General features: G+C 43.5%; 1 protein-coding gene across 4 annotated transcripts in view; it reads right to left on the reverse strand.

Moving 5' to 3' along the window:
- The window catches only part of DGKB (diacylglycerol kinase beta), a 667,225-nt gene that overhangs the window by 439,190 nt on the left and 214,354 nt on the right, over window positions 1-13,681 (reverse strand). For all 4 annotated transcript variants that reach the window (XM_021000103.2, XM_021000102.2, XM_021000101.2 and 1 more), the window contains 2 exons: window positions 7,219-7,336; window positions 162-250 (listed from right to left, as the gene is read on the reverse strand). In XM_021000103.2, coding sequence (XP_020855762.1) covers window positions 162-250; window positions 7,219-7,336 — 207 coding nt within the window. The remainder of the gene's footprint in view (window positions 1-161; window positions 251-7,218; window positions 7,337-13,681) is intronic.

Genomic DNA, 13,681 nt, shown 5'->3' on the forward strand with positions numbered 1-13,681 from the left:
TAGAGCACTGGCCCTGAAGTCAGGAGGACCTGAGTTCAAATCTGGCCTCAGACCAAACACTTGACATATCCTAGCTGTGTGACCCTGGGCAAGTCACTTAACCCCAATTGCCTAAAAGTTAAAAAAAATAAAAAAGAAGCCAAGGCAGACGCAACACTCACATCCGTGTTCTTTTTGGACTTCACATAGGTCTTGATGCAAGATGGAGGCGCTCTTGCCACACAGCGCTCATGGACTGTGTACTTGCAAACTGAAAGGAAGCACACAGATAAAGCCCGATTACTCCTCCTCCTGCTTGTGTTTTTCTAGGGAAAAGATGGCCTTAGCAGGGCCTCCTCATTCCATCCCCATCCCCATCTAATCAATTCAATCAGTCTCAGCAGGGACAAGCTAAAGGAGACTGGTTTTTGCCATGAGATACAAAAGACCAATTAGCACAGGAAATATTCTGCATGGGAAAAGCCACGATGACTCCATCATGGCATAGCAGGAAATGCTTAATTAAATCAGTCCTCACGAAAATTTTTCACAATAACTCTCAAATGACTAAAATATTAAAGAAAAATTGATGACCGCCAAATGGCTCAGTGTCATCTGCTCATCAGAAGAAAATCTACATTTTACAAACCATGGGCTAGGGTAGCAGCTGGCCAGCTTGGGAATCAGACCCCAGAAGTCGCTGCTAAGCCGTGCATTGATTTATTCCAACCTTAAATGGCTGGGTTTTCTCTCCCCCACCACTTCCCCCAGAGAGCAGTGTGTATCCTTCAGGACAAGCCAATACGAGCTCTAACCCTGTCTCTCCAGACAACATTTTCCTTTGCTAAATCACGTCTTGTTTGATAAACTTGTCTGAATAACAAAGGAAAAAATATATGAAGAGAATGAGAATGTCAGGAAAATAATCAAATGTTTATGACTCACCAACATCCCTAATTCCTTTGTATGTTTACATTCTTAAAGAAATTTACTTTAATACAAATATATTCATGTGATAAAATAAAGTTACTGTGTCTAACACTGAAAATATGAAAATATGGGAGAGGGGGACTCCAATTAAACCTAAGATGGAAAAACAGTATATTACAAAGGAAAGACTCCTAAACTTGTGACCAAAGATCCTAGACTGAAAACCTGCCTTTTCTGTCTGCTGTCTAAATGACGTGGGGCAGGTCAATTCCCATTTCCACGTGGGCAATAAGGAGGGGATGGAATTAGATGACCAAAGGCCTCCTCCACCTCAAATGTTATGACCCCTGATTGCTTTTTTTCCATTATAGATGGACTGTTCAAGCAGCCAACGGCATCATTCCAAGCCATATTTCTTATGTTTTCAAGATATTTTAGCCAAAGGATTCACTTATATGATTCTATTATCTTTCTCAGAGAAAAACTGCACAGATGTTCTCTGCAGCAGAGCCCCAGACCCCAGAGCAGAGGACCTGATTTCAGATCCTGCCTCTGGTATCACTTCCACTGCGGTCTTGCGCAAGCCATTTACCCACCTGGGCCTCAGTTTCTTCATCTGTAAAATGAGGGGGTTGGAGTAAGCTCCTTCCCATTTAGATCTTGGATCTTATGAACTTTAGTAACCGCTGAGTTCAACCCACCCATCCACACCCACACACACATGCACGCATACACACACACACACACACACACACACACTTATAAAGTATTCAATCCTCCTGCTTGGCTCTAAGGCCTCCGATGAGGGGAAATCTACTCGCCTCTCTGTGCCATATTGGGATGGCTCAAACGGGTAGGAAGCTTCTCCTAACACTGAGCTCCAAATCTGCCCCTTTTGAACTGCCACCCGTTGTTCCTGTTCCTGTCCTGTGGGGCCAAGCAGAATAAAGTCCCTCCTCCACAGGACAGCCCTTTAAATTCTGAAAGACATGATCGTGCCTCCCCTCCCATGCTCTGAACCTTCTCTTCTCCCTACTCAACACCCCCATTTTCTTTAACCAATGCTCAGATGGTATGGGCTCAAAGCCCTTTTTCATTCTGCCCTCCACAGATATTCCCTAACTTCTCCATACCCCGAAAGTGAGGCCCACAGAAATGACCCCACTCCATATGTCCTCATATCAGGGTAGGTACAGTGGTATCACTACCTCCTCCTTTCCTGTCTCAATGCAGCCAGAGAGCTCAGTCATTTTTGAACTATTACATCACATTGCTGATTAATGTGAAATCACAATCCACTAAAACCCTGAGATGTTTCTTGAGATAAACTGCTGTCTCATTATGCCTCCCTCGCCTTGCGCTTGTGAAGTCAATTTCTTGAACCCAAATGCAAGACATTCTGTTTTTCTTTATCGAAACCACCTTATTAGATTCATCCCACCATCATCAGCTGGCAAACTCTTTTTATACCCTTATTCTGTAACTTAATATTCTAGCTTTCCCTCCTGGCTTGGTGTCATCTGAACAGTGGATGAGCAAGCTACCTCCTGGAGGTCTGTCTCCAAGCTATTGATGAAAATGTGAAACAGCAGAGGGCCAAGAACAGAACCCTGGGATGCTCTGCTGGAGGCCACCTTCAGAACTGACATCAAGTCATTAATGAATAAATTCTTTTTGAGTCAGATCAGACAAACAGCTCCAAATACCGCTCATTAGATTTGCATATGGCCCACATTTCTCTCTTCTTGCCACCAAAATACTATGAGATACTTTATTGAATGCTTTGTTAAAATCTAAGTTAAATCTAATCTAATTTAAAGTCTAAGTAAACTACATATAGAATTCTCATGAGCTAGACCTTTGAAAATTTCTCAAAAATAAAATGAATGGAGCATGGGCTATCCTTGATGAAGCTATAAAGGTTCTCAATGATCATTGCTTCCTTTTCTAGGGGTTCACAAACCGGCCCCATCGAGGCTTGGTAGAGGTGGCCCCAGTTAAGCAAGATGATCAGAAGACATGGTGGTCAATGTCCTCAAGCTAAGGCATTGGCCCATCCATTGCAAAGCCCACCCATTGCCAGATCTTTTGAAGGTCTCAGGGTTTTTTATCTCCTTATGTTGCCAGATAGGTTACACAAATAATTCCATTCTTCATTAATTCTGATTCAAACAGATTCTTTATGCACATGAAAGAATTTTTTTTTTTTACCTATCCAGCAACCCATAGGATGCTCCCCATAAACCAACTCGACCACTCTACTCTCCAGGTATGGGATATGTAACAATTAAATAGAGTATGATCCCAGTCCTCAGGGTTTATCAGCCAGTCAGGGATGGGTGTAAGTGAGACACAAGGACAAATCTAAGCTACAATCCAAAGGGGAAATGAGGGCAAAGGTTAACCTTCTCTGGACACCAAAGAATTTTACCACTGGGCTCTCTGTTCAGTTATACATTGGACTCAATGTGCTCTGAGTCCTTCCCAACTCAGATTCTGTGAGTCTGTGGAATGAAGGAGCATTTCACTATCCCCTGCCTGATGTGAAGACAATAGGAAGGAAGGAAGGAAGGAAGGAAGGAAGGAAGGAAGGAAGGAAGGAAGGAAGGAAGGAAGGAGGGAGGGAAGGAAGGAAGGAAGCTAGGAAGGAAGGAAATAAAAATGGCAATACTTAGGTTTTGTGAAATAATTTCCATCTGCAGCCCTGTTCATAACAGACATTTCACAGTATCTCAGAGAAGGAAAAGTCCTGAAAGACCACCTAGTGTGATTCACAGGAGAACCAGAATCCTCTTTACAAAGCCCCTACAAGTGACCACCCGCCCTTCAAACATTTTATACATATTTGTGGGACTGAAAAGAATCAAGGGACAGCGAGCACTTGGGGTTCTGAAGCTCACAACTCTAAATATCAGCCTCCGGGTTCCTACTCAAGGTCACCTGGATCCATTCACGTCAGTTTCACAACATGTTGGCTCTTCGTTAGGTGTTGACTCTCAGCTTCCTACCCTCTATTTGTTTTCATTTCTGACTGGAGGAGTAGATGTGGCTACAGTGGAAATGGAAAGGGAAGGGTAGAGGCTGTGTGTGTGCTTGGTGTGTATGATCACATAATCAGCGCTAAAAGAGTGCACTGAAGCCATGGTGTAGAGAAGGGGGAGGAAGAAAGACGACTTAACCAGAGGCAGAAGTAACAACCGTCTGCTTTGGCAATGGATAGATTCTGATGCGGGGTAGGAGGGAGGGCATGGAAGTGTTCCATGTGAGCAGGGGTCAAAGTAACCAGGATAGATACAAGAAGGGAAAGAGGCTTTGCTACCCTCACGACACCCTGAAGGAGAGCTGAAACCCAGAGAGGCAAGGCCCTTAGTGCAAACGAAAGATGAAATGCTTCTTTATGGAAAGTGAGCGGTTTCAGGCTAACTTTGGACATTCCTCCCAAAGCAGGAAGGAGAGCCATGGACAAGGAGTAAGAGCAGAAGACTGGAGAGGCTCAAGCCGAGGAACCAAGAGAATGCCACTTGGAACCGAATTAATGTTTAATGAGAGAAAATACTCAGGACTTCTGGTCTCCTTCAATCACGTAAGCCTTTTCATTATCCTTTTTATGTGGTTCTGAGTGACCCATAGATACCTTTCTTTATTAATTGATATTTATTTAAGAAAATAAAGGAGACTAGGGGCACGTACATAAAGAACTAAACAGAACAGATGCTCTCAATTCCCACAGCTCCAACCTTAGTTTGGTGGCAGAGAGCAGAATTATAAGCTTCCACCAATCAATCAATAAAAATGTATTAAGTACCTACTATGTGCCAGGAATATCACAAAACAAGTAAACCTCCACAGCTGTAGGTTTAGGCCAATTTAATTCAGGTGAAATCAACTGACCAAGTCACCAATTGTCCATCATGAGCAAAGCCCCTGCTAGGTCCTGGTGAAGGATGGCAACAGAGGGTCCAGGGCCAGGGAGGTGACATCCACTCCATGAGGTCCAGGTTAAACAGCACCAGTAGCATTAGATTCATTTCCAGGCTCTATATTTTAGGAAGAATGATGGTAAGCTAAAAAGCAAAGGACCACAGGAGGTCAACCAGACTGAGAAGGGTCTGGAGCTCCCACCATGAGGATCGACTAAAGGAACTGGGACACTGATATTGAATTAGAAGAGGAGCCTGTGTGTAGGGGGTGTGTGATAGTGGGCTTCAAGTAGTGGATGGCTACTTTGTGAGAGAAGGGGCAGTGCGAGGGAATTACAAAGAGGGAACTTGACACTCAGGAGAATCTTTCAAGGAAAGAGGAGCCAGTGGACTTGGGAAGGAGTGGGTGCACGCTCACGGGAAGCTTTCTTGCCAAAGCTGGATAAGCCCATGTGGAGTAAGACAGAAGATTCCTGTTCAGGTAGAGAGGTTGGAAGAGGCAACCACCGAGGCTCCTTCCAACTCTCAGACTGGATCATTTTGTATTTGGAGTCAGAAGAACTGGCTTTAAACCCAGACTGGCAATTCATTACCACTGTGACCTTGGGGAAACTATCTTACACTGAGAGCAAACTTTGAAGATCGCCAGGTACTTAATATATGTTATCTCTTTGGATTCCCACACAGCCTTGGGAGGCAGGTGCTACAATTATCCCCCTTTTAGAATTGAGGTTAAGCGACTGACCCAGGGGCAGATATCTGGTGTGCGTACAAGGCTAGATCTGAACTCAGGTCTTCCTGGCTCCTCTTTCCCTTGTACCACCAACTGCCACCAGTCTCTACTTGATACTCAAAGCCTTAGTTTCCTTCTCTGTGAGATTAGGAAATTAGACTAAATTATATATTTATTCTTTTGAATCTAAATCTGGGAACCAACATATACAAGTTTAACAGGTTTGAATGTAAAGGATGCTATTTTTTCCATAAAAAATATAATGAATAAATAGACTTAAGATACACCTGAGAAGAATTTTGTGAACTTATGCAGAGCAAAGAAAACCAAATCAGGAGAACAATTTATACAGGGATCACAAGAGTTTGAAAGGAAGCAATATGGAAAGGCTTCCAGATTCTAACCAAGGCAACAATCATGACTTCAAGACCTGACAGTAAAGTGTCTTCTGGTCTCCTGGTGAAGAGGTGGGGGAGTAGAGGTGAAGAATGGGGCACACAATTGTAAGCATGCCCAATGCCATGACTTGTTTTGCTTTTCTTCATTTCTTTGTAGCAAGGAGTAGTTCTCTTCCCCGGAGGGGAAGGGAAAGGACTTATTGGGGAAAGACAACAATGTGAAATCCATAAAAAGGTCAATTAGCTATTAAAAAATAGGATTAAAGTTTATATATATATATATATATATATATATATATATATATATATATTATATGTATATATTAATCATAGCAACTCATGAAACCCTCTACACTAAAGCTCACAGGACTGTAATTGTCGCAAGTACAAGAGGTATCCAACTGAGGGAAGCAGCCATCATTGAAACATTGAAGAAGAATCACTTCCCTTTTGCTTCTGGCACACCTAAGTGGAGCTGCACAAAACCCTGCATTGACAAAAGCTCTTGGAAGTCAGATACTTCTCACAGCTCATGGATTGTTGATTCTTTGCATCCTTCCTGTGACATCTACACTTTTCTGCCTAAGAGAAAGCATTTTCAATGACTACACCTCGAGCCTTATTTGGGGGTAATGTTTCTTTACAACAATTCATAACAGCAAGGAGGAATTCAGCATTCTACCCATGAGGCCATCCTACCTCTCCCATGACCATGTCTTCCTAGTCCCATATATAGTTGCATTTTAAATTTTTTTCTATACAAATGATAATGAAAAGATATTTTTTTTTTAAAGAGAAAGATGGTTTGCAAATACCAGCAAGGGGTTAAAAAATAACACAAAGCCAACCCAGCCTATGCAAGGTCTACCTCATGAGCAGTTAGTGGAAGTCACCTAGACGTTCCCACGGGAGGTAACAGGTGTAGTAGGGAATGAGTGAAGATGTTCGTGAGAACATTAACTGGCTGCCAGCAGAACACCTTCTTCTGACACACCTCCAGGGCAAAGGCAGCTGTTCCAACACTCAAGAAAGGGGAATCCTGGCCTGGCCTCCACTCTCCTGTCTAACTTGGGCCAGGGCCGGCTGGGCTGCAGGGGCGGATTCTCAGCACAAGAGCTTAAGCCTTAGGAGGGTCCTTATTGTACAGATGAGCAAATGACTGGGACTTGACTTGCTCAAGCCCACCCTGGTGGAAAGGGTGAGCCAGGGCTGAGGAGGCGGCCAAAGACCCCGTCCATACACTTATCCCCGGACTCACAGGAGCAGCACAGGCCCTGCTTCCCCACACCGATGAGCATGTTCAAGCAAAGATTGCAGTAGGCTGGCTTGTTAAAATGCTTCAGTCGCCAAACGTGCTGTCCATCATCCTTCACATTCTGTATGGGGCAGAAAAGAAACAGATTTCACTTAAAGAATTATATACAAGTGCCAATAAAATTCTGAGCCTGACTGAAGCAAGCACCAGCAGACAGTGTGCTCCTGTGCTGGCTTTAGAAAAACATGCGGGAGGGATGTCACACGGCAAGGGGAGCTTTGTCATCTCCCTGGCTCCAGGCAGCGAGCTGGCTCTCTCATGGTGGGACGAGTGGCCCTGGATGTCTCAGAGCAGCTCACGAGGGGAGAGCGGGGGAAGGAAGGGATCACCCCAAGTCCTGGCTTATCCTCAGGTCTGCCATGATCCTTCCCTGCTATGTAAACAGGGACCACCAGGCATCTATCTCAGGAGTGTTTGTGGGAAAGAAGGAAGACAGATCTCTTCCACGTGGAAAATGCTATATGACTTCAAACAATCACAAAGAATTCAATTCAGCATGAATTTTTATGTGCTGCTGTACACAAGGCATTGCGCCAGACACTGAGGTACTGACACATACCAAGAGCAAGCCCTGCCCTCAAGGAACTTACACTCCATGGGATGGATACAACCAGTGCAGAGATACATAAATACACACTAAGTTGATAAGTTTCAGACCCCTAATAACTAGGGAGATCGGAAAAGAATTTCTCTAGTAGGTGATGACTGATTCTAAGTGATCTGGTGGGAAGAACATTGCTTTTGCAATTAAAACACCCAAATGCAAATCTTATTTAACACAGTAGTTACCTTGGGCCACTCACTGTACTTTTCTGTGCCTGTTTCCTCACCTGCAAAATGAACTAGGTAACCTCTAAATTTCCCTTCTAGTTCTAAATCTGCAATTATAAGATGAGGTTAGAGGGGAGTACGGAGTCAGGCTGGGCAATGTTTCAGCAGCAAGAGATGGGATACTGTAGTAGGGAAACCACAAGTCATTCCATTTGGCTGAAGGGTACCATGTGTAAAGGGGAGCCATGGGGAATAAATGTGGCAGTGTTGTCTGGAACAAGACTGGCAAGGACTTCAAATGAGGGGAGGAATGTGCATTTTATTCTAGAGTTAGAGGAGAACCTCTGATGATTCTTGAGCAGAGGAATGATGTGGACAGACCATATTTTAGGAAGGTTATTTTTACAGCTATGTGGAGAAAGATAGGAGAGAGAATAACTGGAAACAGTGAGAGCAATTTGGGGGTGGTTCCATTAGTTTGGGTAAGAGGTAAATAGGTAATAGGGATGGGGTTTCTAGTGAATGCAGAGAAAAGAGCAGATGTGGGAGGTGAGTGAATAAAGGAGCTAGAACCCCAAAGATAGACAACTGATTGAATACGAAATCCATTTGAAATCCAGATTAAATAGCAACTGTAAAGGAAATAATGATTTGCAAAAATGTGTCTATTTTGTTTCCCAAGCTGAAAAACAATAAGCTAGGATTAAATGACTTTTAAAGTATCAGGGAATGCCATTGCTATAAAGGAAACTGAAGATGTGACACATTTGAATCTGCGTAAGAGGAAGCATTTTCAATCGTCCCTGCCTTCCTTGGGCTGTTCTGATCATTAGCACAGTGATGGCTGACACGTGTATGTTACTTATGAAATTGGCAAAGCACGTCCAATCTATTATCTCATCTGAGTCTCTCAGGGGACCCTTTGGGTGGTAGCTGCAGGTGTTGTCCTTCCCTCATTTATGAATACACAAACATGCTCAGAAAAGGTGAAGCAACCTCTAATGAGGGTCAGAGTGAGAATTCAAACCCAGAGGTTCATGACTCCAGCTCACGTGCTCTGTTCTCACTGGTACACTGGCCCACAGAGTCCAATGTGAAGAAGATATTCACTAGGGCAGGCACTGAGGCAGTGTGGAACAACAGAAAGGTCTCTGGTTATGGAGCCAGAGGACCGGGTTCCAATCTTGCCTGTTCCACTTGCTACCTGGTCAAGTAATCCCTCCGGGCCTTAGTTCCTCACTTGTTAAAATGAAGACATTGGATCAGATGGTCCCTTTTGGCTCTAAATCTATTATCCAATGAACCCCAAGCTGTTGCTACTCGTACCCATGCAATGGGTACATTAAGTTTCTGGCTTTTTTAGTAGGAATGTGACTAAAACCAAAGAGAAGAATGATGTCAGGCATTCATGGAGGTGCATCCCAGAGTGTGACAAGGAGAGCTTGGCTACTGTCCTTCCTTCTCAGAACTCAAAGCTAAAGGACTTTATAGATAGTAGCCACACAACCAGACCATTCCAGTATGTAGCAGAAGGCAATGAACAGTGGTGCGATGGTTGAATACAAATAGGATGGACAAGGGATGCTGTTTTAAGAGTTGGCCAACCTCAGTTGAATTGGCATGAATCTTCTCACTAGCCACTCAATGCCACATTTTCCAATGACAGTTGATCAAATATGTTAGAAATTAATGCAATTAACAGCTGATCTAGGATTAAACCATCTTGCATTTAGTTGTAGAAGGGAATTTGCGGTACAGTTATCTAATCCTCTCATTGTGCAGATGAGGCACAGAAAAGTGAGGTCACTGGAAGCAGCTCTTCTAATTCTAAACCCAGAAATCTTTGCTTATTGAGACCCAGCACAGTGTCATGGAGAGGATGCTAGAAGGCCAGGAGACTCCAACTTCAGAACTGACATCTGACTCTTTCTAGCTGTGTGACTCTGGCCAAATTATTTTATCTGTGTGAACCTCAACGTCAGCATGTGTAAAATGGAGATAATGCTCTTGGGTGGTTGAGGTCCAAATACTATCAAGTACATGTATGTATATATGTATGTACACACACACACATACACACACATATGATACTATATAAATGTGAACATGTATGGTTATTGTCTTGGTCTTTGGTCAATCACCTTTGAACACCTTCTTCCCCCTTCTCAGCAATGACATTCATCTTATCTATGTCTTGTAGAAGGGTTAGTAGGGAAAATGAAAGAACACACGTGCGCGCGCACAGGCACACACACACACACACACACACACACACACACACACACACACACCCCTCAATTTCCCCCTCTTTGGATGACTCATAACCTTGTCCAGCCCTCCTATTTCTAGAGTCCACCAGGATTGGTCCCAGCATAGCTTGGAGGCAAGAGGACCCTCGAGTCCTGATTAAAAAACAAGCACACCAGCTCCCACCTCACTGAGAAACAAGGCTGCAGGCTGCCTCACTGCAGAGGGAGAGAAGTCATTCTGCAGGTGACATTGGGAAACCATCAAAGAACAAACATGGCCCTTCTCCAGGCTTTCTGGAACCTTCTGAAATAGCCTCAGCAGCTATTTCTGGAGCCTGTTGCGTCTTTATTCAGTCCTCGGATTTCTAGCACTTTTATATCTTGAACGAGGCTGCCAGCAGATTTCATTACCATCCACGTACTTTTTTCCACTGATTATATTTCTGAGGAAAATCTCTCCCATAAGAAACATTTTAAACAATGTAAAACCTACTGGGAGGAGATTGTTTTGTTTTTTTTTTTTTTCTGATATGTGTCTACATAAACTTAAAAAGAAACTTTATGGGCAATAAAAACAAAAACACAAAAAACATTGCTTTTTAAAAATGAAATGAAGGTGGCAGGTAATCTCTGTCACTATGTCCCTTTCTCCTGTATCACTTGTATTTGAATTTTAAGAGCGGATGGCCATTCCATGGGCGTATACCTCAGCTGGGTGAATTTGGCACATATGGCTTGCTTAACTGGCATTTCCCTCATCAACAAAACAAAAAAGTCTTAATGTGGGAGTTCTGTCAATCAGAACCCTCAGCCTTGTGGCAGGAGCAGCCAAGCTACAAAGCCACTTCACAAATATCATCCACTTATCTAAAATATCAAACTCAGTGTCTTACAAAGACTCTGTAAGGGAGCCTCCCCAAATTCAGCTACAAGAACAATAAAGCTAATGGTCACACACACACACAAAACATATGTGTGTATAACACTGTAAGGTCAAAAAAATCCTTAACACACATGATCTAAATTGATCTTTATAACTGTCCTACAAGGTAGATATTATTGTTATCCTCATTTTACAGATGAGGAAACTGAGACTCAGGAAAACTGAAGTAACTTTTTCAGAACATATATGCAACAAATGGCTGAGGTGGGATTTAAACTCATGCCTTCTTGACTTCAAGTTAGTGTTCTATCTACTAGGAAACATTGCCCCCCCCCAACCTACTTTTGGGAGAAGAAATGTAATAAAGCAGAAAGAGCCCTGGTTTTGTGGACAGAATATCCAGTGCAGCCTCTGACTACCTGTGTGACCTTGAGCAAGTCATTTAATTCCTTTGAGGTCACTTGTCTGATCTGTAAAATGTCTGGCCATTTCCCTTCCAGCTCTAGATCCATGGTCCTGAGAATGTAGATGCTGTTTCTTTTGAAGGAGAATATTGAGGGCAGAATCTGGTGACTTCTTGGGAGCATCAATTATCCATCACCTCCTAAGGTGTGCATGCCTTATTTTGGTTACCTTCTTTAGGCTCTAGCTTAGGGGAAAGAATATCTCACCATTTTCTGCTGTATTTTCTCTCTCTCTCTCTCTCTCTCTCTCTCCCTCTCTCTCTCTCACCCACTTCTCTATTTTAAATAAATAGTAATGGTCAAGGAGGCAAATCCATCTGTCTACAGAAATGGCCAAGGGATCAGCTCACAGTTTCCATAATGCTTTGACAACTTAAAGTACTTTTTGCTCAACAACCTTGTGAGATGGTTCCTGTAGGTAGCATTACCACCGCCATCACTCTATTGTATGGAGAAGAATGAGTCAAGTGCCTTCCCCAGGGCTTCATGGGAAAGCAGGAGGCAGAGTCAAGACTCAAGCCCAGTCTTCTGGCCCTAAATTCATTCCCTGTCCACTTCATAACCCTGCCCCTTCATCCTTTGGTGTTTCCACTTCTCCTATTTCTAATGGAGCATACCCTTTCTCATTCCCTAGGCTATCCTCTGAGCTGTCATGAAACGATGCCTGGAAAGGTCTTTCGGCCCCCTTAGATAAGAGCCCCTATTTAGTCATGGTAATGCCACACTCTAGGCTCATGGCTAAGCTTGAAATACTGGTACACTCCTCATGCTAGCTGAAATCTTTCCATGAACATATTTCAACAATTTATAGATAATGTAAATACATTGAACATCAAGGGAAACCTCTTACTCAGTATAGTGCTCCGGTGACCCACCATGGGCATGATGTGGAGAAGCATCTCACCCTTCCCTAGGTCTCTACTTTTTACCCAGAAGCGCAGAAGGTCCATCCTCCATCAGAAAAGAGAGGCATCCCTTGTTTCTTTGCTGAAAACCTTCCTTAGTTAGTCATATTCTACACATAGGGAGCTGAGCAAAAGCCAGTTTGGTGCATAGAGAGTCAGTCTTGTGTAGTCAAGAAGAACTGGGCTCCAATCCTACCTTCAAGCTATGTGACCTTAGGCAAAGTTGCCTCCCGGTGGCCCAGGCAGCTCCCTAAGACCAAAATTACACATGTCTTCCTGCCAAGCTAGGGGAATGAATCTCTATGCACCAATGAACCTAGTGCTTAGCATAGTGCCTGGCACATAGTAGGCACTTAATAAGTGTTTACTGAATAAACATTCATTGAACTGACAAAACTATAGATGTGCATGATGGAGAGGGTGATGACGACAAGAGTCTTGGATCTGGAGTCAAAAGACCTAGCCTCTAGGGTGGTCACTGTAGCCTGAGACCGCCAACAGGTCACTTCACTTGCGCGACGTGCAGGGGACAGATGGACTGAGTCAGAGGACCTGATTCCAAATCCTGAACCTGCCACTAACTTCCCACAGGACTCTGGGCAGACCACTTCCCTTCTCTGGCTGGGGCGCAGTGTCTTCATCTGTAAAAAGAGAGGACGGGACCAGGTGATCTCGAGGTCTTTCTGCCTTCCAAGTGTTCATCATGCAGTCCTTTTCTTTCCCAAATATAAAATGCAGAGAGTCATATATGGTCTGTGTGTCTCACAGGATTGCTGTGAGAAACAGAAGAAACCTGTCAACAACATAGCAACTACTTCCTACTCTGCATTTAATCTCTGTCATTTTACTTTCAATATGAATAATGCAAAATAAAGAAGAAATACAAACTCTTCCTGAAAAAAAGATGATTCTACACACAGGCAAGACCAAGACTTTCCCTGGCACCACACGCACTGAGGCATAAGTCTTAGAAGGAAAGACCGACCCAGTGGCCCTGAGAGATGAGTCATTGAGCATGAAGAGCTCCGTTATTCCAAATGAGAAACCTGAGACCCAGAGGAGGTATGTGATTGACTTAAGGTCAAACCTAGACTAAGGGGAAGGAAGAGGCAGCAATCCAAGTCTTTGGGCTAC

The sequence above is a fragment of the Phascolarctos cinereus genome, unplaced genomic scaffold (genome assembly GCF_003287225.1).
Source record: "Phascolarctos cinereus isolate Bilbo 61053 unplaced genomic scaffold, phaCin_HiC Scaffold_1;HRSCAF=81, whole genome shotgun sequence".
NCBI lineage: Eukaryota > Metazoa > Chordata > Mammalia > Diprotodontia > Phascolarctidae > Phascolarctos > Phascolarctos cinereus.